The sequence below is a fragment of the Erythranthe guttata genome, chromosome 11, assembly GCF_056151865.1.
Source record: "Erythranthe guttata isolate IM_541 chromosome 11, IM_541, whole genome shotgun sequence".
Classification (NCBI taxonomy): Eukaryota; Viridiplantae; Streptophyta; class Magnoliopsida; order Lamiales; family Phrymaceae; genus Erythranthe; species Erythranthe guttata.
The window spans coordinates 19,460,754-19,483,748 of record NC_142543.1 but is presented as its reverse complement, the minus strand read 5'-3'; the positions used below and the strand labels follow the sequence as shown (position 1 = coordinate 19,483,748).

The 22,995-nt window shown below is 33.0% G+C and overlaps 5 protein-coding genes across 12 annotated transcripts; 2 read left to right on the top strand and 3 right to left on the bottom strand.

Annotated features, from left to right (window-relative positions):
- Nucleotides 1–1,937: 1,937 nt before the first annotated feature.
- LOC105961015 (serine/threonine-protein kinase STY13) lies at nucleotides 1,938–4,872 on the bottom strand. The gene is made up of 6 exons (XM_012985245.2): nucleotides 4,229–4,872; nucleotides 3,731–3,863; nucleotides 3,419–3,614; nucleotides 2,941–3,065; nucleotides 2,677–2,835; nucleotides 1,938–2,513 (listed from the first exon to the last, which is right to left on the bottom strand). Exons 1-6 carry the CDS (start codon nucleotides 4,357–4,359, stop codon nucleotides 2,199–2,201), a joined length of 1,059 nt encoding a protein of 352 aa, XP_012840699.1. The 5' UTR covers nucleotides 4,360–4,872; the 3' UTR covers nucleotides 1,938–2,198.
- A 2,475-nt stretch (nucleotides 4,873–7,347) lies between these two features.
- LOC105961012 (uncharacterized) lies at nucleotides 7,348–12,227 on the top strand. Of its 6 annotated transcripts, XM_088825267.1 has the most exons (22): nucleotides 7,546–7,693; nucleotides 7,796–7,857; nucleotides 7,960–8,024; nucleotides 8,135–8,178; nucleotides 8,261–8,329; nucleotides 8,420–8,462; nucleotides 8,632–8,692; nucleotides 8,778–8,845; nucleotides 8,941–8,992; nucleotides 9,340–9,404; nucleotides 9,483–9,549; nucleotides 9,682–9,727; nucleotides 9,807–9,865; nucleotides 9,997–10,077; nucleotides 10,176–10,287; nucleotides 10,509–10,597; nucleotides 10,688–10,744; nucleotides 10,944–11,067; nucleotides 11,211–11,377; nucleotides 11,462–11,534; nucleotides 11,634–11,766; nucleotides 11,855–12,227. In XM_088825267.1, exons 6-22 carry the CDS (start codon nucleotides 8,446–8,448, stop codon nucleotides 12,030–12,032), a joined length of 1,449 nt encoding a protein of 482 aa, XP_088681393.1. In that variant the 5' UTR covers nucleotides 7,546–7,693; nucleotides 7,796–7,857; nucleotides 7,960–8,024; nucleotides 8,135–8,178; nucleotides 8,261–8,329; nucleotides 8,420–8,445; the 3' UTR covers nucleotides 12,033–12,227. The 6 variants fall into 6 exon arrangements, with proteins under 6 accessions (XP_088681392.1, XP_088681391.1, XP_088681390.1 ...); XM_088825266.1 differs by lacking the exon at nucleotides 8,261–8,329 and having other exon boundaries at nucleotides 7,348–7,693; nucleotides 7,785–7,857; nucleotides 10,509–10,591; XM_088825265.1 differs by lacking the exon at nucleotides 8,261–8,329 and having other exon boundaries at nucleotides 7,348–7,693; nucleotides 7,785–7,857.
- Nucleotides 12,130–14,228, bottom strand: LOC105961014 (S-adenosyl-L-methionine-dependent methyltransferases superfamily protein). Of its 2 annotated transcripts, XM_012985244.2 has the most exons (9): nucleotides 14,004–14,228; nucleotides 13,837–13,898; nucleotides 13,625–13,676; nucleotides 13,233–13,347; nucleotides 13,038–13,132; nucleotides 12,815–12,921; nucleotides 12,604–12,718; nucleotides 12,472–12,516; nucleotides 12,130–12,377 (listed from the first exon to the last, which is right to left on the bottom strand). In XM_012985244.2, the coding sequence occupies exons 1-9, from the start codon at nucleotides 14,151–14,153 to the stop codon at nucleotides 12,312–12,314; spliced, it is 807 nt and encodes a 268-aa protein (XP_012840698.2). In that variant the 5' UTR covers nucleotides 14,154–14,228; the 3' UTR covers nucleotides 12,130–12,311. The 2 variants fall into 2 exon arrangements, with proteins under 2 accessions (XP_012840698.2, XP_088681394.1); XM_088825268.1 differs by having other exon boundaries at nucleotides 12,472–12,718.
- A 1,472-nt stretch (nucleotides 14,229–15,700) lies between these two features.
- Nucleotides 15,701–18,758, bottom strand: LOC105960878 (putative glucose-6-phosphate 1-epimerase). Of its 2 annotated transcripts, XM_088825451.1 has the most exons (10): nucleotides 18,701–18,758; nucleotides 18,504–18,578; nucleotides 18,195–18,311; nucleotides 17,920–17,994; nucleotides 17,198–17,254; nucleotides 16,954–17,111; nucleotides 16,741–16,872; nucleotides 16,520–16,622; nucleotides 16,308–16,407; nucleotides 15,701–16,205 (listed from the first exon to the last, which is right to left on the bottom strand). In XM_088825451.1, the coding sequence occupies exons 3-10, from the start codon at nucleotides 18,273–18,275 to the stop codon at nucleotides 15,991–15,993; spliced, it is 921 nt and encodes a 306-aa protein (XP_088681577.1). In that variant the 5' UTR covers nucleotides 18,276–18,311; nucleotides 18,504–18,578; nucleotides 18,701–18,758; the 3' UTR covers nucleotides 15,701–15,990. The 2 variants fall into 2 exon arrangements, with proteins under 2 accessions (XP_088681577.1, XP_012840543.1); XM_012985089.2 differs by lacking the exon at nucleotides 18,701–18,758 and having other exon boundaries at nucleotides 18,504–18,669.
- Nucleotides 18,759–20,476: 1,718 nt separating this feature from the next.
- On the top strand, nucleotides 20,477–22,548 carry LOC105960821 (Tetratricopeptide repeat (TPR)-like superfamily protein). Its single transcript, XM_012985033.2, has one exon. It carries the CDS (start codon nucleotides 20,518–20,520, stop codon nucleotides 22,480–22,482), a length of 1,965 nt encoding a protein of 654 aa, XP_012840487.2. The 5' UTR covers nucleotides 20,477–20,517; the 3' UTR covers nucleotides 22,483–22,548.
- Nucleotides 22,549–22,995: the final 447 nt, after the last annotated feature.

Sequence of the window (22,995 nt, the reverse complement as noted above, 5' to 3'; positions counted from 1 at the left end):
TTTATCAAAATTGCTTAGTTGGAGTTCAATTGATGAGGTGGATTCTTTAATTGGTCAGTTGTCAATTTTATTTTGGTATGTATTTAAGTTATTTCCTATTTAACATTTATACACTCATTTAAAGTATATATATTATTTCCAAAGTCAATATTTTATAAATTCGAAATAAAAAAATCTTATTTATAATTTAAGTATTTCAAAATATATTTATTGAAAAAATTCATTATACTCTATTTTTTTACGAATATTCAAATAATTTTCAGAAAAAAAAACATTTTTTAATATTCAAATATTAAAATAAAGGAATATAGTTGTTTTTTTTTTTTTTGGAATTTTCAATATTTTGGAATATTCGAATATCCATCCATTAAAAATAATTATAAAAAAATATATTTTTTTTAATTGTACTATTTAATCTATATATTAAAGATTACCACATATACATATATTCTTTAATGTATTTAATCTATATATAAATTCGAAAAATATTTATTCTTTAATGCATAATATTCATTTTTTTTATATTATGTATATATTTTCGATTTTTTTTTAAATAACGTATATATTTTTTAATTTTAAAAGATTTTGAAAATTTTCGAATTCTAAGCAAAAGAAATTCGATATTTTTATTATAATAATATTCAGAATCTTTTAAAATAAATTTAATGCATTAATATATTTTATAAATTTAGATTCATGTATTTATTATATTTTATTAATCATTTATATTTGTTATCTTTTAGAGTTAAATATCATTTATTTTAATTATGTCCATATATAGTAAACATATCAATTTATATTGAAAGAAGGTTTGTCATATCAATCTATATATATCAATATATATCATCCGGATATATATATATTTTACATACTATTTTTTTAATTACATATAACAACCATCTATGTATTTATTTATATCTTATATGTAAAAGAAATAAACGTTGGGCAACCCTAAAAAACCCTAATGGTATTTGTGTAATTATTTATTTTTAATATTTTTTCTCTACTAATTTCTAACTATAATTTTTAACAATTATCAAAATTAAAACTAACTCGTGAAGAATCCTACCTCATTGTTACTTATGTAATTATTTATTTTTAATATTTTTTCTGTACAAATTTTTTAACTATAATTTTCAACAATTATTAATCTCCTATTTTCATCAATACATCTCAAATCTTAAGAGATAAAGCTAGAAATTCGATATGTTAAATCTTAGTCTATTTATTTGGATTATAAATCTTAATATGTAAGATTTAAAAAAACTAATGTTACATAAAATATGAATAATACTACATTATTAAATTTTACTATATAGTACTATATTTTTTTATTATGTATTAAATTGATTAATTTTATTTTACTATTTAAATATATTTCCGTGCATCGCATGAGGAAAAATGCTAGTTTTCATAAATTGAAAAAAAAAAAATCATTATTTTCATGGGCCATTGGAATTTTCCTCTAAAAAAAAATGATTCATTATTTTCTTATGATAAAAATAAATTAATTTTACAATGTGACTTTTTTTAAATAATTAAAATATATATATCAAATCAAATGTTAATGATATAAGTCCTACCATGAATGTAATTAGATAGTAAAACTATAAAACATACTAGTATATGTTGATTTATATGCCTAAATAAATCAATTTTATTTAATTGTAACAAATTAGTAGCGTAAATTATAACTACTAAAAACATAATAAAATAACATAAGAAATTAATGTAATTCATACACAAGTAATTCAGATTTACAGTGCACATTAATATATCAGTTGTTTAAATCATATGTCAGTCTTATACACAACTCGAACATCTGATTTCTTTCTTCACGCAGCTCCTCTATCCACACTTTCTTCGCTACAAATCCGGCGCCAACAAAATATATGTCGATTCGTGCCCCCGTTACATGAAAAGTTTAGACGATAAAAAAGACCATAATAAAAGTTTATTATCAATAGATGAAAATACTAAACATAATCAATGGAGTAAAAGGCCTTTGGATGGACCTTATTATTATTTTTTTATACAACTATATATATATATATATCATATATATAATAATACATCACAGCAACCCAAGACTCCATAATTCTACAAGCTCTTGCACTTGATTAGTCAGATCAAAACCACAGTTATTACCAGATAATATTGTCTAATAATAATAATAATTATTATTATTATTATATAATTTAGTAGCAGTGGTTAAAGCAAAAGAAAAAGCCCCTAGGCTTGTTCTCGAGGGGCGTTTTGGGCGTTTCACAGTTGTCGTCCCTCTTGGCCATCAAAGAGCTGGTTCCGGGAGATTCCGGTGGGAATATGGCATTTTCCGACGTGAATATACGAGCGGGTATAGCTGGCTCTGGCGGTGATATGGTGGATAGATAATTAAGGAGCATGTGTATTATTTGACTGAAATTCGGACGTGTGTTCGGATCCTCTTTCCAGCATGATGTCACTATCGAAGCTAGATCTTGCGGGAGATCTTCCGCACTCGGCCTTGTATTCTGAAAATTAAAAAAAAAAAAAAAAAATAACACATAAGATTTTATATAACAAGGGGGTCACGGCCCCCGTCATTATATCAATTATTCGAAGCATAAATTTCAGCTGGATTAAATTCAGAGGGGAAATATTTGCGAATATTAGAGGGGTAAAAAGGTAATTTACTTTAAAAGCAGCAGCATAGGCGGCTTGCAGATTCGACATGCCTTCGAAGGGTAACTTATTATGTATGAGCTCCCAAAGCACGATGGCGAAACTGTAGGCATCCACTTTGTGGTTGTAGTGCTTCTTTTCTCCGTGTCTAAGTGTCACTGTACTGTAGAGCTGTATACCGAACAGCAGAGAAAAAATAAATAAAAAGGGAAGATATTTTCAGAAATGAAAAAATAGATAAAAGCACGAAGAATAATCGGATGGAATATACCATACCTCTGGAGCCATCCAACGATAAGTTCCGGTTTCGGCTGTCATCATCTCTGTCAACGACTCTTCTCTTGCCAAACCGAAATCCGCAAGTTTGATTGTTTTATGATCTGCTGTCAATAGCAAGTTTTCTGCAACCAAAAAATTAACGAGAAGGGTATTTTAGTCATACACAAAATATTTATCCCTAAATCCACGTTTACGTATTAGTTTTCTAAATACGTGCGCACAAACCAACAATTATCCCGAAACGAGTTCTTGATTTATTAGCAAGAGTTATTACAATGCCTCAAATTCATGACAACTATATATATATATGCTTCGGCCTCGTTTGGTTGCCAAGATAAGATAAGATATGGCAATATCTTATCTTATACACGATCCCCGAGAAGGCAATCGAACATCAATTTACGACCTAATTATTTAATCAATCACGGCTTATGTTACGCACCAAACGATGACGAGTAGCAAAATTATTACTCACCAGGTTTCAAATCACGATGAATGATGCCATGCGAGTGCAAGCATTCCATTCCACGAGCAATATCGAGAGCAAATCCAATAGCGACTCGCATATCGAGGCACCTAGGTCGTAAATTCAGCAAGTACTTTCTCAATGTCCCACCGAGTAGAAGCTCCGTTACTATCACCATTACAGGTTCTTTACAAGCTCCGATGAACTGGAAAAACGAGACACAAAACACGGGTCACCACTACGACATCCTTAACAAACAAACATCTTACGATATATATATATGTACATAGTTATATATCTATATATATATATATAGACAACCTTAACTAAGTTCTTGTGTTGGACTCTGGATAACATCGCAACTTCTCTGCCGAATCTGCCCTCTCTCTTGGTAATCTCTTCCGGCGTGTCTCCCCGATGAACGATCTTGATAGCTACATTCTGGTTTCTGTATCTGAATAAACGGGCAATTCACGAAAGGCGAAAAATTGAAATTAAAACTTTATCGCCATTCGAATAATTCGACTACTTTTCGGTTATGGCAAAATTGGCAACTTCTACTCACTAATGACATATTCATTTTAAACGCAACTAGATCGGCGAAAATTACGTCCCCGTTTTTCGTAAGAACAAATTGCTAACTGAAATTGCAGAAACATAAAGGAATCTCATTCTCAAATCATGGACAATTTCAATTCATACATTACTATTAGGAATTCAAAAAATAAAAAAAAAAATCAAATAATGAGCTCAATTAGTGCTAAAACTTCATAGTTAAAGATCAAGATTCAGACAAGAAAAAATAAAAAGTCAACTTACTTTCCCTCGTACACTTTGGCATGGGCGCCTTCACCAATCTTAGGCCCGACAAAAAGAAGCTTCGGATCCACCAACCATTTGGGGTCCAAACTAAACTCTTCTTCCGGGTAAAACCCATTTCCAGATCCCATTTTTTTTTTGTTTCTCTCTCTAAAAACTCTCTCTTTCTCTCTCTAAACAAGCACCGACATTAATTTAATGAAAACATCATCACCAAGATCAAAACTTTATGACTTGCTAAAACATTTCTAGCAAAACCCACATCAAGACTACCTATGTTTAATTATATATATTCATCTTTTTTTCTGTTTTTGTCACTGTCTACCTTTCCCCATCAAAACCCACACACACACACACACACACACAGATCACTTGGACTTCAAAAAAATTTAATCTTTCTGGTGTCTGAAGCTAAAAAAAGAAATGCAACCGACATATTCTTTAAGAGATTCCCACCATATAAATATATCCTAACTGAACAATAACAAAATCAAAGGTTGCAATGAAACAGCAGAAAAGAAAAAAAAAACTGTAAGAATGGCGGATTGTAAGATCAAGTGGGGGAGAGTTTATCTGAAAGCTTTTCTCTTTGATCTGCAGAGAGAGAAAGAAAGAGAGAGAGAGATAAAGCCGCGGATGGAATTGAGTCTGTCAGAGAAACAGTGTGGGGGGACTTTTTTTTTATTATTGTCTTTTTTGTTTTATTATTTTTAATTATTTAATTCAACAAACGTAAGAAGCCAATGGTGGGAGACAGTGGGGGGCAAAATTGGAATTTCACTAGATGCCCCCCGTTGAAATATTTATTACATTTTTATTTTAATTATATTTATTATAAAAATTGAAATTATTAAACTTGCACATGGAGATGGATACTTGTGAAGGAGACAATGCCACAAACCCACCAGTTTCTGTTTCTTTGATTTATTTATAACATTAATTTGCATATTTATTTATTTTTTGTTCAATTATTTCATGATTGATCCATTTGTAAGTAATATTTATTTATACTCAATGGGGGTATATTTAATTATTAATTAAACCAAATTTTTGATCCCATGAAAACTTTAATTTATAATGAAATCGATATTTTAAATGTCTTAATATATAAGAAAATTAACGATAAATAAATCAGTAATAATTCACATGGACACTCCACACGTGTGGGGGTGTCAAGGTGTGGACATAGCAAAAATGATTAGAGTATATAATAAATAAATCCAAGATTGTGTACTACTGTATAGTGTCTATGTCAATTGGGTGTCGTAGTACGGTAGCGGCTTAATTATTTAAAATTTAATTCATCTAAGTTATTTAATTTTTTTACTTACTGCAATATTCTTTTTTTTTTTTTTTTTTAATTATGATATTTCTATAAATGGAGCGTACCAATCCAAAATTTTATTTAAGGAGTTGTATATATATATATATATATATATATATATATGTTTGTTGTGAATATGAAGTTTGTATTCAACAAACCTACTTAATAAAACAATAGCAAAATTCTTATGTCATTGTCCATGTTTTTCAACAATTAATCATCTTACAAGAAATATTAATATAAAAAACATTGACAATTATTGTCTATATTATCTTATGGTTCAAGAGAATATAATTAAGCGACAAACTATAACGACTTCTGATGCGGTCGAACAATAAGTTGACTCGAATCACCTCAAGATGATTCTCGAACTTGCAATAACTATTCAAGAACCGAAATAATTCTTCGATAATCTTTTCTAATTGGGAGAAATTAGTGCTTTCTGCGTAAAAAATACTAGTTATGGCACCAGAACCTGGGCCCTAGTTAATAATTGGACCTCAGATTTGATTTAATTAATTTAGTCTAATAAATATTATTTTGATTAATTCATAAATTGTGTAGTCGATTATAATATTAAATTAACTAATTTCATCTTAGAAAATAAATAAAGTCTTAGTATGAATAGGGATTTTCCATTTTAAGGGTCAGAAAAATTGACATGAAAACAGGGATGTTTTTATGCGTCGGTGGTGAAAAATAGAAAATATCAGCCCGTGAGGCTGACCACTTTTTTATTTATTTTTTATTTTATTTAAATGCCATATCTGTTTTTCAAATTATATATAAATAGATTTATTTTATTTTTTTATTTTTAAATTATATTTTAAACTATTAATATATTGAAATAGTGAAAGTTATGAGATGAAAAAGCAGTCGGTGAATTGTTTTTCAATAACTCACAAAAATTTCCAAGTGAAATGGTCAAACATAGGGGTTGAATTGAAGTTTCTGTGGTCATCTCATTTCATTAAATCATATAAAATATATTAAAAAAAATCATTATTTATGTCGGTGAAATCACATATCTATATATATTTATATATATGATAAATATGATGACTATTTAACCCTTGGGCCTATTGGGCTAAATCTTTCACAACAAATATGATGTAATTGGGCCCGAAGTAGAAAAAGCCCAAACTCCTCCAGTGAGATCCAATACACTTCTGAGGTATGCTAAAATAATTTTAAGGTCCCTGCAGTATCGATAATGACAATCACTCCCTGAAACATTGTTAGAAACCCTAACGAAAATAATGCATTGGATAACTTATTCTAACGGACCATTAGTTCCAGACAGCGGGAAGACAACATAGATGTAGGTGGTGACATAGCTCTCATAACACTTCTTAAATCTTTACTATTTTATATAAGATTTTTAATTTCTTTTGTCCACGGTAGCATTAACGGCCCCGCGGGAAATAAATATAGTGCATATCGGCCTCCGGGACATGAAATCTTGGTTTGGTAATTGTTTCAGGGGTGTGTCTGTAATTACCAATACCACATGGACATTAAAGTTATTTTAGCATACCTCAGGGGTTAGATGTAATTTACACTTTATTTTTTGTATAAAATACTTTGATGCAAACAACATTTTTATCTTTTATAATTAGGTCCTTGTAATTTCTTGCAAAGGAAAGAGTGATACAGCCAAAATCCGAAATTAATTCAAATTAATTTATATATCGAGACAATTATAACAAAATTTGTCTTAATTGAGATTAGCCACGTGTTAATCTCCGCCGGCAGCCTCGGTTAATTCATTTTGGCGCACCCGCAATTTGTTTTTGGCGCCAACGGGGTATAAAAACGACGCCGCCGAACGTTCCGATTCGCTCGTTCGAAAATTTCACTCAAATCTCCGGTGGCGATTAAGAATTCATCAAATTTTAATTTTTTTTGTTGTGCAGAAATGATTAGTGCGCGAATTGCATTATTCAATGTTCATTCTCCCATTAATTATCCTCTCCATAATCCGCCGTTGCAGATTTTCCCACCCCCAATTTTCCGGTACGCACCGGCGAAACCATTTCGCGGCCGATTGAGAGGAATTCAGATCGCATTTTGTACGGAAAATCAGTTTGATTCGCCGTGCGAAGATGATTCACCGCTCAGAAAAATTGCAGCACCCAAATGTTCGTATTTCTACAGCCCTAGCTTTCATTTTATAAATTTCCCCTAAATTAATAGATGCGTTCTGTTTAGATATTAATTAATAAATTTCAGTTATGATACAGGCGGTAATTCAGCTAGCGCTGCTACATGGGTTGGTGTGGCTACTCTAACTAGCAAAATTTTGGTGATTCTTCTGCAATTTTTCTTCTTCTTAATTTGGGGTTACTGATGAGTGATGTCTATGTATTATTGGAATTAATTAATTTCATTGTCTGGATGGGTGCAGGGTTTACTTAGAGAAGTTACGATGGCTTCAGTTTTTGGTGTTGGTCCGGTTGTCTCGGCTTTCAAGTACTCTGAATTTTCACTAATTACCTCATGGGCTGTTGATATATTTCCGTCGAGAAGTATAGTTGAAAGAACATTCTGTTTGATTTGAATTTTGGTGGTTATATTTTCAGGTATGCTTGGGTTTTGCCTGGTTTCTCGTCATCGCTTCTTGGAGGTTAGTCCTTCTTCATTGATAATTTCTAATGATTTGACTAAGTATTGTAATATGTTGACTCATTACAAAGGATGTAATATAGATTTACATATGTTTTGGGATGCATGATAGTGGACAGTTGACTGCAGTTCGGTATTATTTGCGTAGACAGGTTGAAGTTCAATGTTTATATCAAGTGACATCACCGTTACATATTTACTTTGCACCAACTAATTTGTGGCTGGTTATATGTCTCGTGCAGGTGTAAATGGTCCTATCCACATTATCATGGCTACAACTTTAAGGTAATGCATCATCCTTAGTGATGCTGATTATGCATTTTGTATATGTTTTTGTACGTGTAATAATCTGCTCATTATTCACATCTTTTTGGTTCTTGAATCATTGGACTTACCATATATGTATATTCTATTTTAGTTCTCTGTTTTGGCATTTATGAATAAAATTTATCAGTAAACTCCCGAAGGAGCGAGGAAAGAAGCTATTTCTACATCTGACAACCATCTTGTTTCTGGTATGCGTACTGTCGATCCACCTTTTTGTTATTTGTTTTTATTGAGCTCATAACCCAGTTCATGATAGTTAGTGGTGCCATGCAGATAGGAGGTGTTGCAGGTGCTCTTGTTTATATCTTTCCGGAACTCATACTACGTATTTATGCACCTGGGTAAGAAATTGATTATAATATGAAGGAGAGTTAAATACAGATTTAGTTAATTCTTGGACAATGATAAATATACATATTACTCGCTGACTTCACAGATTATGGATCTTGGTGGAAGGAAAAATAATACGAGAAATGGCTATGGATCAGGTAGGTTGTGCTGGTCATCTAAGGATTTGATAATTGCCTCAAGAGTTATGTATATATTTCTAGACATTTTATATTCCATTTTAAGCGAAAAGTACATAAGTTAGTCTTAGCTTAAAACCTTGCCATTTTCGTATGCATTTAAGTTTTCGTTTAATTCCGTTGCTGATATACCTACCTCTAGTAAATGCTGGTAATGGTCTTCAGATGTCTTGTATAACTAGTCAACTTAACAACCATCTCCTCAGCAGCTCAGTGTATACCTATTTTCTGGAAGTATTTTACGAAAATGATTTTCTTTTTTTCTACTTTTTCCTATTAATAATTGTTTTCTGTTGTTTCGTGATCAGCTGAAGATAATGGCACCATGCATAGTTCTTGCAGGTCCTGTTGGGCTTGGCTTTGGATACATGAGGTATGTTCTTTCCTCATTAATTTTGTCGAGCATCAAGTTGTCCACTGTCTAATGAAACCCCACCCCCTGGGCTATCAGTGCAGAAGGAAATAATGCTCTCCCTTCCATTAGCCCTGCTTTTTCCAGCTCACTCCTGATTGTTGGTGTAAGTGAATCCCAATTCATATTGTTCACATTGCATCGTTTCTCTCTCTAGCTTTTTCTTGCTCGCAATATCCATATCTTTTTATTTTTTATTTTTTATATAAGATTCTAATAGTATTACAAAATACTGCAGTGTCTCATTCACATTTTTAGCAGAAGGTTAAATGCTCCTTCTACCGGTGAGTTAGGAAAATGTTCACTACCTCCTTCAATAATTGTCAATAATCCCGCTCGTATGGTTTCTACTTCGCTGTATAGGTGGAAAGATTTTAGCAGTTGCAGTGTCGCTTGGATTATTCCTCCAGTGGATCATCCAGGTCTACCTTGCTCAATCAGTATTTCTTGAAGTATTTCTTCATTGTGATATGAAGCTAATTATGCTATAACGAACAGTTTCAATTTTTTTCTGATTTATTATTCTGTTGGTTTTGTCATACTTCAATATCAGGTCATACTGCTCAGAACAGAATGGTCTTCTATTTTTCCAGATTCATTCAGTAATGTTGTGAAAAGTGGAGAGGTTCGTGAGGTAAATGCTCAAAATCTACGGCCATAGGTTAATCATACTGTTAACACAATGCCAATCAATGGTTCCCGCTAACTCCGCTCATTTTTTTTCGGGTGCAGTTCTTTTCATTATTGCTCCCAGCAACTGTAAGTTCAGGATTGGCTCAAATTGCATCATTCACTGACCTCTGTTTCGCTTCTCTCATTCCCGGTGCTGCTGCCGGTCTTTCATGTGAGCTTTCATGCTGACCTATGTGTGTGTGTGTGTGTGTGTGTGTGTGTGTGTGTGTGTGTGTGTGTATATATATATATATATATATATGTATATATATATATATATATATATATATATATATATATATATATATATATATATATATATATATATATATATATATATATATATAGTCGATAGCCGTATTGTTATGGTACATTATTGAATGCATTTTTCAGATGCATATCTTATGGTAATGGCACCATTGGGTGCTCTTTCAAGCATCATAGTACTGCCCCTTGTGGCTACCTTCTCCAAACAGGTGAAGGTATATTCACCTTTCTTCCTATAACATATATACTTTCTGTTCGATTTTCTTCGTTTTTGTTTCTATTAATGATTTATTTAACTATGGCAGACATCATCATGGGATCGCTTAGTGGACAATTTAGAAAGAGCACTGCTCCTTAGCATGGTAGGTTATTGACAATGTTTAACTCTACATTGTCGACATAATTACGTTTAGAAACTTTGTCACCACTTCCGCCACATGTTGGATTAAAAGCATATAAAATTTTGGGATCCTTGGTAATATATTAAAATGAAGTTTCACTAACAAACATGCAAAAGTAAGAAATAACTTGATAATTTGTATATGTTTTCCTATGATGCAGGTGCTTCTCTTGCCTATTTTTTCTGTTATGCGTGTCTTAGCAGAGCCAATTATCCATGTCTTGTTCCAACGTTTTGCATTCGATTCTTCAGCTAGCGCTCTAGTATCTGATCTCTTCCTTGCTTGTGCGTATAAAAATAACTCTCTCTCTCTCTCTCTCTCTCTCTCTCTCTCTCTCTCTCTCTCACACACACACACACACACACACACACACACACACAAGGCTATTTTCTATAAATCTTTCAGTAACACAGGCTAATTCACGCAGATTCTCTTGGTGCACCTTTCTTCATCACTAAAGACTTACTAGTTGCAGCTTTTTACGCCCTCGGAGATGGTAAGGGACCTTTCCTAGTCAGCGCAGGTGCCGTTGCTTTAAACGCCCTTTTGGATTGGCTTTCAGTTTCCAGATTTAACCTCGGAGCAAAGGGACTGGTAACGTTTTCATATCTGCTCCATCGAAAGATTAAATGGAAAAAAGTTTTAATTCTATAATGATATAAATATCCATTTATTCAGGCACTTTCGACATCGTTTACAGCTGCTGCATCCACTTTCATTTTATTCCATCTCCTCAAGAGAAAACTTCCAGGTACAAAAAAAAAAAAAGAAAAAAAGAAAATCCTTACGAAACATCCCATGAAATATAAACGTGCAGCCATTAATTATTATGTTAATAAACGTGTCTCAGGAATAGCAAATTATGCTGATATCTTCTATCCTACTACGCTGCTATTATTTTGCTGCGTTATTTCGAGCCTCGCCACATCTGCTACTTACAAATTGATGTGCCAGCTGTTGTCTTCTTCAACCTTCCTCTCAAGGTCTGCTCTTTTCGTATTAAATATAATTCTTTATACCATTTTTTTTAATTTTTAATTTTATTTTAGCATCGATCTTTTTTTATCATAGGCACCATTTGATGAAAGCACTCGTGACTGCATCAATAGCAGGATGCCTTGGAATTGTCGGCTTCTTTGTTCCTGTCATCGTCCTACACTTGTCTGGATTTAAGATTGTAAGAGATTTGTATAGGATGCTTATTAAACAGCAATCTTTCCAACCAATGGCTAAATCACAGACCCTCTGACGAGAATTTGTGAATATTCATTCTGGTTTCCATCGAAGAAACTCGTGCGATTGTATAGATAAGAGCAGTGGACAAATTAACTTGTAATACAACTAGCTTGGTAAGAACTGTCTATAGATCTTACATTAATGTAACATTCCCGCAAAAAAATAAATTATTCAAAAAACATGAATTGAGAGAGAAAATCGATACAAAGTACACAAAGATCTCGATATGGCGTCCTTTTACGTACTTTCTACACTAAGTAGTATTACAAGGCGAAAATTCTGATTCCACCGCCTAGCGGCGCTTGTATATACAAGGTTTCAACTCAGGCCACTTAATGTTTTTCGATTTCTGTTTCTCCTGCATAGAGTAAACAAAAGATCTTTTTAATTACAATCTTCTTTTAGCAATACTCGGAAAGTATAGACGGTGTAATAAATAGCATCAAACGAACCTTTTTCTGAAAGTAGAAGAGTATAAACATTTTATTCGAGAAGTCCTGTAAGAACAAGAAACCATTTAGTAATGTAATATATAAAGGCGACCGCAATTCCAACGATGAAATAGCGAATAAAATGTATAGAACCTTCGATTTTGCGATAAACCCTAGTTCGCATATGGCTTTCACAAAGTCATTCGGGTCTGCTCCTCCAGTCGTTGGATCGAGCCTGCTTTTCACTTCCGCTATTAAAAGCCACCCACTGCAAATAAATTTTTTTTCATTAATTACAAAATCGTAAAATAAACAATTTATTTTTTAGCTTTAAAAATATTCAGACAAAATATGAAATACATACTTAGGCTTAAGAACCCGATTTGCTTCCTGAAGATAACTGGGGAAGTTTGTCCCCATTAGTGAAAGGCAAAAGACAGCCACATCCACCGAGGAGGAAACGAGGGGCGTCTGCATTTTACAGACAATAGTAGAATTAATTATTTATTTATATAACTATATATTATTTTTTTATTTGGCCTTCTAGTTACGAATTTCAAGAGCAGAGAGAATAAGAGGAGACGTACTTTCGACATATCACATGCAACTACAGAAGGATTATTCGAGACAAGATCAAACGAGAAAACTTTATTCTTCACACTTTTAGCAAGCCGCGCATCCCCTGAATAAAATTTAGAAAAAAAAAATTAATTTCAACATAATTATGCAGAGAGTGGTATTTATTTATTGATTTATTCATACAATGCCTGAAAGATTCTTACCACAACCGAAATCAGCAACAACTAAAGAAGGGCTGCGACCTTTTATCCATTTTATGATAATATCATTCGGCTGCTCAGGCCAACCCGACATTTGCACTTGGTACCCTGAATGATACTGGTAAGATAAAAGTGAATATAAGTCGAACTCGTTTAGTAGAATACGAAAAAAAAAATGGATAACAAGAAATTCTTATAACTATATACGGCCTCTATTGTGTTCTTACACGTTTTGTCCGTACAAAATTCAAGACAACTTCTTTCGATGATGGAACTACACACCAATTCGGCTACATTCATACACTAAATAATAATCTAGCTTTGTAATTCGTTACATAGGATTTACTCAATAGTCAGCTAAAACGAACTAACACAAGATCGAAAAAAGGACGTACCAAATCGAACAATGACGGATTCTCGTTAAAATACTTCAAGGCCTCATCTCCACTGTGTAAACAAACAAACAAAAAAAAAAAAAAAGAATCTTTACAAAAATATCATAGCATAAATAAACACAATTGATAATTATACCTTGTAAATGAAAGCATAAATTAATAATAATTAATAAATAAAAAGGATTGGAGGAAAGAATGAATTGTAATTATACCTGCAGGTATAGAGCTTCTCGTTGAGCATGCGGAAGTGACCTCCCGATAATCTAGCTTTCATCTGCTCATAACAATTTATTTTTATATAAAAATTAAAATACAATCAACAAAATGAACCTAATTTTCATACTAGGGCAAAAAGTTAATTAAATAAATTTGCTCGTACTTTGTCCATGAAAGATGCTGAGGATTTTGAGCCACTCTTAATTGCAGATGAAGATGCTGCGGCGGCGGCGGCAACAGAAGAAGATTCATCATTCCCTTTGTGACGGCGCCCCCTTTTTCTCTTCTTACCCCGCTGCTGCTCCTCCGTCATTATTTCTTAATTATTTTTTGGTTAATTTTCAGCGCTCGAAAATCGGTATCAGAAGGAAGAGGGCAAACTTTCGGAAAAAGGCCATTTTTTTTGTCTCATGGCCCAATTAACTATTGGGCTTTAAGCTAATTATTTGAGCTTTAATTATTGGGTAAATTACGTGCCACCCCTGAAATAAGGTTAAATTATGAAAAAATCCCTCATGTTTGGGTAATTACAACCACCTATCAACTATGAATTTTCTTACACATTCACCTTTGCAGTGTCAAATTTAGTGGGAGCTTTTAAATTATGTGGAATATTTTCCAGTTTGTACCCAGTTTACCCCATTCGAGATCCACATTTTAAAATAAGAGGAATATAAGATGTGTTTTTTAGCTTATATATACCAGATTGTGGTGCATCAAAAACGCATTTTTGCACAAAACGACTACAAACTAGAGAATATTCCACGAATCTAGAATTTTCTGTTGAATTTGATACCATAAGTGTGGACGTGTAAGAACATTCACATTTAAGGGGGTTGGTTGTAATTTCCCAAACGTGAGAGATTTTTTCATAATTTGACCTTACCTCAAGGGTGTGGCTGTACTTTACCGTTAATAATTTGATTTTAATGTATGTAAAATCTCGAATATTTGTAGCCGTATCTAGGGCTGTGCATGGGTCGGTTTTAACCACCAACCAACCCATTTTCGACCCATAATTTGTGAGGGATAATCAACCATCAACCGACCCATTTAAGTTGGGTCGATAATATCAACCAACCCATGTATAGTTGGGTCGATAATGGTTTCTAATATGCTAAAAAGTTGGTTAGTCGGGTAATATCGGCCAACCAACTTTATTTATTAATTTATTATTTATTAATTTTAATTAAAATGTTTAATATTTTTAATTTCAAATTTTTATTTTATATCACATTTATTAAATTGTCTAATATTGACCAAAATCGTAAAAGCAATAAATCTAACATAATTATCTAATTTGAACTATTTTACTTTTAAAACATAGCCTAAATATTTGGACGATTATTATTTGTTTAAATATTTATGTTTAATTGCAATATATATGCCCGTAATGTTTTGAATCTTTTATTTGAATATTGTTGAACTAGTCACATTTAATTTATAAAAAAAATAGTGTTATAACAACTAATAAAATAGTAAAAGAAATTAAAAAAATATTTAAATGGATAACCCATCAACCAAACCACCAACTGACCCACCAAATTGGTTTTCAACCATCACCCAACCCATGTAAAATGGGTCGATAACGGTTTCCAATATTTACCAAAGTTGGTTGGATGGGTTGGGTTGATTTTCTGCCTGATTTTTAACCAAACCAACCAACGCACAGCCCTAGCCGTATCTAGATTTGAGTTTTCATTTACTAGCTAGAAAAATATTTAAATTGCACATGCATTATAGCTATTTTACTTTAAGTACCACAATTTTAAGAAACATAAGTATTATATTAGTGCAATAAAATTCAAAAATAAAAATAAAAAGTTAGGTACTAAATGATTTAGGGGGATAAATATTATCTTTGCAAATCTAAAGGGATATTAAATGAGACTAAATTAAAGTTTAGGTGACAAAAACATGAATATATGGTTTCATATGGCAGCAGATGCATCAAAAATCAGCCCATATAACCCCACATATATACACCACTCAAATCAATAAAACGCTAAGCGAAAAACACGCTTTTTATGCAGAACCCCCCAAAAAGAAAAAGAAAAAAAAAAAAAAAAAAAAAAACCTAATAAAACATCATCAAGAAAAATCCTAGGAAATAACAGAACTTCCAATTTAAGTTAAGCAAATAGTTCAAATCAAGCTAAGCCAAGAACTTTCCTAGGATCCAATTGTCCGCTGCAATAACTCGACGACACAGTCGTCAGCTCTTGACGCCCTTTCCACTCTTCAAAGGGTTTCAACACTATCCCCGTTTCGATTGCAGCCGAATTTACGCACAACATTGTTTTGTAGTCCTCGTCTCCTAAATCCGGGATTGCTTTCGCTTTTTTGTCCCAAGGGTTCCATACGACTGCACATTATTATATCCATTTAATTTATTTAAAATGTTTTAGAAAAAAAAAAAATCGAAAAAATTCAAAAGTGCAAGTGAGAAGTATAGAAGTAAGCTTACCTGCATCGGGCATGCCTTCTTTGCGGAGTACATAGGTTCGTTTCTTCTCGTGATCGATTATGGCTATCTTTGTCGGTGTGGTTAAATATATCCGATCAATCTATATAGAGAAAAGGAAAACAAAAATAATAATTTCACGGAAGGAATTATTAAGAGTTTTAAATTATTATAAAAAAAAGAAAAAAAAATAATCGATTAGATACACACATTACCTCACCATCAAAAGTAATTGCATCTGCCTGCTCTGTGTACCTTTCTCTTTGCGACAAATTATCAAAGTAATCAAGTGTCTCTAAGCCCTCGACACGCACTTCACTACAAATCAAACAGAATTCCTCGTTTATATAAAATACCTAAATAATGTAGTAAAATGATTTCGAATCGACCGAGCAAGAAACATTAACTACTAACTAGTAAAAGCAACGAGGTAAACCTGATATCAGACACAGATAGGTAATTACACAAAGCAAGCGAGAACGAGAAGGCCTTGTTATCGATATTTCTCACACGAGGTATCATCGTTAGCTTGCCAGCACTCAGAGAAATACGAAGACGCAACTCAAATCTGCAAAACCGAAAGATGGATAAGAGAATTTTCTTGATTTAATATTTTCCAAAAGGGCATTATGGTCTTTTGGAGCCTGACCTATGAGGCCAAGTCTTGAGATCCTCTTCTGTGGATTTCAGAATAAGATCGACAGTTGACTGATTGTTGACCGAGGGCAAAGGCGAAGGAGAGCTGTCCAATGACCATAATCTATTCCTTGCAAATCCAGGTTGATCGAGAGTACCGTAATTCGAAAACTAAATAGGCAAACGCAACAAATAAGAATTAAATACTAAATGTGATATATTTACATTTTCGAATTTTGCTAGTTACGGTGGTTAACCTGTGGAAAGCAAATCAGTATGCCTCCCCTCAAAACCCTAGGTTGCTTCGACGCGGCCTGATGAACAACAAGAGATGCATGTTTTTTGTTATAATTATTCCGTCAATTGAATTTGGCCACTTTTATACTCTCGTAACAACATTCTTTTTCAAATCAAAATAAATTAAATTTAGCCGAAGTTCGTAAATCATAGATACCTAGACCACAGATGATGCAACAAAAACCATAAAAAACAGTCGTTTTGTTATTGCCTTAAAGACCACATACACTAATTCCTTAGTCAAGAACAATCGAATTAAGTTGATAAACGTAGGCTTAATTTTGTGTGGGAAGCATCCAGAGCTTTTTAAGAGAACTGACTATAACGAAAGCACTCATAAACACCACCATGATATCAATCATATTCATACCGTAGAACAAATAATCGAAACTCTAAGGCCTCGTTTGGTTGCCAAGATAAGATAAGATTAAATAATCTAATGAAAACACAATTAATTTATCGAACCCCGGAGTGTCTAACAAAAAAAAACCCTAAGAGGCGAGATAAACCATGATAACAAAATGTTGGCGGATCGACCCGGCAAATTATTAGGGATACCAAACACCAAACAAAGTCCAATTATTTAGTTAATAATATAGCTAATCTCCCCAACCAAACGAGGCCTAAGCATTAAATAAGTACGCCGAACAATTTTCGGAAATCAGAGAATTAATGTGTTCACCTTGGTGCTCATGAAAAGCATCTCTTGCCTCTTTTCATTCTTCCAAGAAACAACCTGCCCACCATTCAAAAGCACCTGCCACAGCAAATTAAAAAAAAAAAAAAAAAAGGATTATATTTCTTTTTCACCCACAAATCTGTACAGTAAACACACCAACATTTCACCCTTAAAATCATTAATTTTAAAAAAATAAACAATAAATCAACACCGAATTTACACTCTGCTACAGAAATTAATTGCAAAAAGTAAAAAATAAAAAATAAAAAATCACGAACCTCGGCAGTTGAACCAGTGGGTTCTGATAATATAATCCGAGGCAATCCATCACCGTCTTGAATTACATTAAACGGCATCATATTTTCTCCACAATTTCTGCTTCAAATCGCAATTATCTGCAATTTCAAAAAAAAAAAAATTAAAAAAAAAATTATAGATCAAAGAAATTGGGGGTTTCACCATTCAGGCATGCAACGTCCCATATAATTACATAAAATTAAATAATAATATTTAAAAAAAATTTAAACACAGCTGAATGATTAAAACACAAACAATAAAAAAATAGGGGAAGAAAAAATCAATCGTACATTCGGCGATCAAAATGATTAAAATTAAAATTATCGGCTTCGAGTTTTGTTGAACGATGAACAACACGCCAGCAGCTTCAGCATACGCAATTTATATATATATATATATAATAATTGAAAAAGGAAGCAAAAAATGAGATGAGATTATGAACAAAAAAAAAAAAAAAAAAAATTGATTAGAAAATGGAATTACGTACAAGATTATAGATTTATTATTGTCATCGGATTCGTTGAGTTTTTTGATATAATAATAATAAAATTAAAAAAAAAAAGAAAAAAAGGGAAAAAAAGTGGACCTACTTTGCTTTGGATTTGGGCCAGCAGTTGTCTTCCTTACTTTGCGATCGACCACGTCAGCATTTGGGCCCGGTTTTTTCGAATGATTGCCCCTTATTTAGATTTTAGGAGTGGACCGAACGTAACCTACCCTTTCTTATTTCACAATCATACGTGTGTCTTTTTTTTTTCTTTTTTTTCTTTTTCCTAATTTATAAAATAAATATCTTTTATGATATTAAATTATTAATAATTACAATTTTTTTATATTATTATGGTAAATTTTTTTTTTTTTTATATTAAGAGTGGATTTGAAAATTGAGTTTCCATTCAAAGCTTCCCAATTTAAGTGTTAAATATCGTTTAAATTTTACTAATATCGTTTTGGTTTTGGACCTGATTTTTACTATCTTCGATTCTGATTTTCCTATTTTGACAAAATTCAAAATAGGAAAATTGTAGTATTTTTAGTTAACGTTTCTAATCCAAGTTGATTCGGCTAGATGAGATTTTAGGTGACAAAAATTATACATGCATGAGTTATATTTTGGATTTTCAATAACTCAAAATATTAAAATTGCGAGCGGTTCATTGGTTCGTGAATATATATTTCTCATCTGGTATCCGATCTTGGTGATTCAAGTTGAATTGAATAGCTAATTAAAAACACTACAAAAATCGTGATTTGAGTACTTTAAAATTCAGCATCGAGTAAGATCAAACTTATGTCTTTTTTATTTATTTATCATGAACAAGAATTATGTTTGAAGTCGAAACAACATTTATCATGTCTCGTTCGGCATTCCACAACTCTAAAACAATATAATTTAGGGTAAATTACAAACACCCCCCTGAGGTATGGTCAAATTACAAAAATCCCCCTCTTGTTTGGATAATTACATCTACCCCCTCAACTATGATTTTTTCTTAGAGCTCCACCTCTATGGTGCCAAATTCAACATAGTCATCTAGATTCCGTGAAATGTGATCTAGTTTGTACTCTTTTTGTGTAAAAAATACAGTTTCCGATGCACCACAAACTGATATATACAAGCTAAAAATCAAATATTATGATCATCTTGCTTCATAATGTAGAGTTTGAATGGGATAAAACGGATACAAAAGTGATAATATTCCATATAATCTCGAAGATTCCACTAAATTTGATGAGTTGAGGGGGGTGGTTGTAATTATTCAAACAAGAGGGGTGTTTTTGTAATTTGACCATACCTCGGGGGTGTTTGTAATTTACCCTATAATTTATTTCAAATTTGAAAAATATATTTATAATATTAGTTTTGGTATTTTTGAGAAAATATTAGAAAATTACAAAATATTTTTAATTCTGATCCGATCCATTTATCTTCTACCTCCCCTTAGTTATGTGTAATTCAACAAAGACCCTCGGGTTTGAAAATTTATACACATTTTTTGTAGTATTTATTTTCCAATTAAAAGGAGTTTAAATGTAAATTGTAGTTAGTCTTAGTCCAACCTCAAGGGAGGTTTGTAATTCTTCATATGTGAGAGGATCTATCTATAATTATAGATAACTACAGTGGGGTCGAAATGTTTGCAATTTCTCAAAAGTGAGGGGGTTAACTGTAACAATACATAATTTTAGTGGAGGTAGTTACAATTTATCGTAAATAAATAAAGAATATAAAATGTTGACGGCGTTTTCTGCAAATAAAATTTGATTGCACCACCAGAAACACATTTCATCAGTTCTACATACATGATAACTGGAGAGCTGCTCGTCAAGCTCTTCGAATCATGTAAAAATGGCGGATGCCTAAGCCAACTGCATTCTCTCACCATCAAATCTGGTCTCACCCACGACACTTTCTTTTCTGCTAAACTGATCAGTCTCTACTCTGAACTCACCAATCCTCGCACAACCCGCAAACTGTTCGACGAAATTCCCCACAGAACCGTATATATCTGGAACTGCATCCTCAAATGCTACTGCAGAGACAGACGCTACAAAGAATCGTTGCTTATCTTTTCCCAATTCTTTTCATCACAAAAACCGGATGTCTACACGGTTCAGATTTCCCTTAAAGCTTGTTCTGCGGTAAAATCACTTGGTTTCGGTAAGGTAATTCATGGTTTTATTAAGAAGACTGATCAGATTGATAGACACTTATTTATCGGGTCAGCTCTAATCGAACTGTATTCGAAATGTGGGAAAATGGACGATGCTTTGTGCGTATTCGAGGAATTTATCGAGCCAGATGCTGTTTTATGGACTACAATGATCACGGGGTACGAGCAAAACGGTGAGCCTATACACGCACTTAAGTTTTTCGCTCGAATGGCGACGAACAGAGGAGTCTTGATTGACCCGATTACTCTTGTAAGTGTTGTATCTGCTTGTGCAAAAATCTTCGATTTAAAGTTTGGAAGGAGCGTTCATGGTTATATGTTCAGAATGGGATACGAAAATATAGTATCTTTATTGAATGCTCTGTTAAATTTGTACGGAAAAACGGGCTCAGTGAATGCTGCTTCTAAATTGTTCAAGAAAATGGAAGAGAAAGATGTGATTTCGTGGGGTTCGATTATATCCTGCTATGCTCATAATTGCTTTCCTGAGGAAGCAATTTTTCTTTTCGAAGATATGTTAGCTAGAGGAATCGAGCCGAACACTGTTGTGTTCATTAGTGCTTTGCAAGCATGTGAAGCTACTTGTAATGTAGAAACGGGTAAAAGAATACATAACCTTGCTGTAAGGAAAGGATTACATTTAGATATATTGGTTTCGACAGCTCTAATTGACATGTACATGAGCTGTTCTTGCCCCGGTGAAGCGATTGAAGTGTTCGATCATATGCCTAAGAAAGATGTTGTTTGTTTTTCAGCCGTGTTGCATGGTTGTGTTAAAAATGGAAGAGAAAGCCAATCTATTGGAGTATTTCGTGATATGTTGGCACGTAATTTTAATCCCGATAATTTCGATTTGGTGAAAGTCTTGACTGCTTGTTCAGAATTAGGCGTTCTTCGCCAAACTAGCTGCATGCATGGTTTTGTTGTCAAATGTGGCGTAGCGAATAATTCTTTTATCGGAGCTTCACTAATAGAATCCTACGCAAAATGTGGTACCTTGGATTCCGCTACTGCAATTTTCAGACAGATAATCGATAGAGACGCTGTTATTTGGAGCTCCATGTTAGCAGCTTACGGGTTTCATGGAAAAGGCAAAGAGGCCCTCGATTTGTTCAATGAAATGATTGAGAGTTCATCGGTTAAACCAAATGAAGTATCGTTTCTCTCGGTTTTATCTGCATGCAGTCACGCTGGTCTAGTTAAGGAAGGAATCGAGATATTCAATGTGATGGTAAAGGACTATGATATTTGTCCGAATTCAAAACATTATGGGATAGTAGTTGACCTTTTGGGCAGAATCGGAGAGCTCGAAAAGGCTATGGTATTTATCGGTCAAATGCAAGAGCCCGTCGAGGCTAATGTATGGGGAGCTTTACTTGGCGCATGCAAGATTCATCAGAATGTGGGAATTGGAGAAACTGCAGCGAAGGAACTGCAGCGGTTGGGTTATTGCCAAGCGGGTTATTACATTTTGTTGTCGAATATGTATGCTGTCGATGAAAAGTGGGATAATGCAGCCGATGTTAGAAAGTTGGTTAGAGAGAAGCAATTGAAGAAGGTAATAGGGCAAAGTGTTGTTGAGATAATGCCATAAAATTGAAAAGACACAATCTGGACAGAAAATTTAAATATTGACTAAGCTGAGTTTCATGCTTTATTATTTTCGGGATTCAAATTTTAATTAAGTAATCCGGGTAAACAGCATAAAACTCCCATGTGTTAAGGAAAACCTGCGCCAAACCTCATTGTGTTTTTTTTTTCTTGCGTAAAACTCCCTCGTGTTTCATTTTACTTTGCACGAAATCCCCTTTTCCGTTAAAAGTTAACACCGTTAACTATAGAGGGGATTTCGTGCAAGTTTTTTATGACATATGGGGATTTGATGCATGGTTTTGCAACACAAGGGGCGTCTACGCAAAATTAATTTTATTTAAAATTCAAATTATTTTCTTAAATTAAGTCGAATACATCTATCAATTTAAAATATGAAATCCAAAAAAATTAATATTCGAGATGGAAGATGGAACGAATTCTCAAACTATTTATCTTCTTTCAATTTTCACATATAATTAATCCAGAATAAGTTATAAAAAAAGATGATAATTCT

Bases quoted from the DNA above. Each gene is read 5' to 3' on its own strand.
- LOC105960878 (XM_088825451.1), bottom strand. From the start codon at position 18,275: ATGATGCCGTTTAATGTAATTCAAGACGGTGATGGATTGCCTCGGATT. The intron at 17,995-18,194 runs GTTCGTGATTTT...TTGCTGTGGCAG, and splicing joins CCACTGGTTCAACTGCCGAG to GTGCTTTTGAATGGTGGGCA. The intron at 16,873-16,953 runs GTCAGGCTCCAA...TCGGTTTTGCAG, and splicing joins CTCAAGACTTGGCCTCATAG to ATTTGAGTTGCGTCTTCGTA.
- LOC105960821 (XM_012985033.2), top strand. From the start codon at position 20,518: ATGATAACTGGAGAGCTGCTCGTCAAGCTCTTCGAATCATGTAAAAAT.
- LOC105961015 (XM_012985245.2), bottom strand. From the start codon at position 4,359: ATGGGATCTGGAAATGGGTTTTACCCGGAAGAAGAGTTTAGTTTGGAC. The intron at 3,615-3,730 runs GTTGTCTATATA...TCGTTTTTCCAG, and splicing joins AACACAAGAACTTAGTTAAG to TTCATCGGAGCTTGTAAAGA. The intron at 2,514-2,676 runs GTAAATTACCTT...TTTAATTTTCAG, and splicing joins CCTATGCTGCTGCTTTTAAA to AATACAAGGCCGAGTGCGGA.
- LOC105961012 (XM_088825263.1), top strand. From the start codon at position 7,471: ATGATTAGTGCGCGAATTGCATTATTCAATGTTCATTCTCCCATTAAT. The intron at 8,179-8,419 runs GTTAGTCCTTCT...TGTCTCGTGCAG, and splicing joins CTCGTCATCGCTTCTTGGAG to GTGTAAATGGTCCTATCCAC. The intron at 9,866-9,996 runs GTCTACCTTGCT...CTTCAATATCAG, and splicing joins TCCTCCAGTGGATCATCCAG to GTCATACTGCTCAGAACAGA.
- LOC105961014 (XM_088825268.1), bottom strand. From the start codon at position 14,153: ATGACGGAGGAGCAGCAGCGGGGTAAGAAGAGAAAAAGGGGGCGCCGT. The intron at 13,677-13,836 runs GTATAATTACAA...TTGTTTACACAG, and splicing joins GAGAAGCTCTATACCTGCAG to TGGAGATGAGGCCTTGAAGT. The intron at 12,922-13,037 runs GTACGTCTCCTC...TGTAAAATGCAG, and splicing joins TTGCATGTGATATGTCGAAA to ACGCCCCTCGTTTCCTCCTC.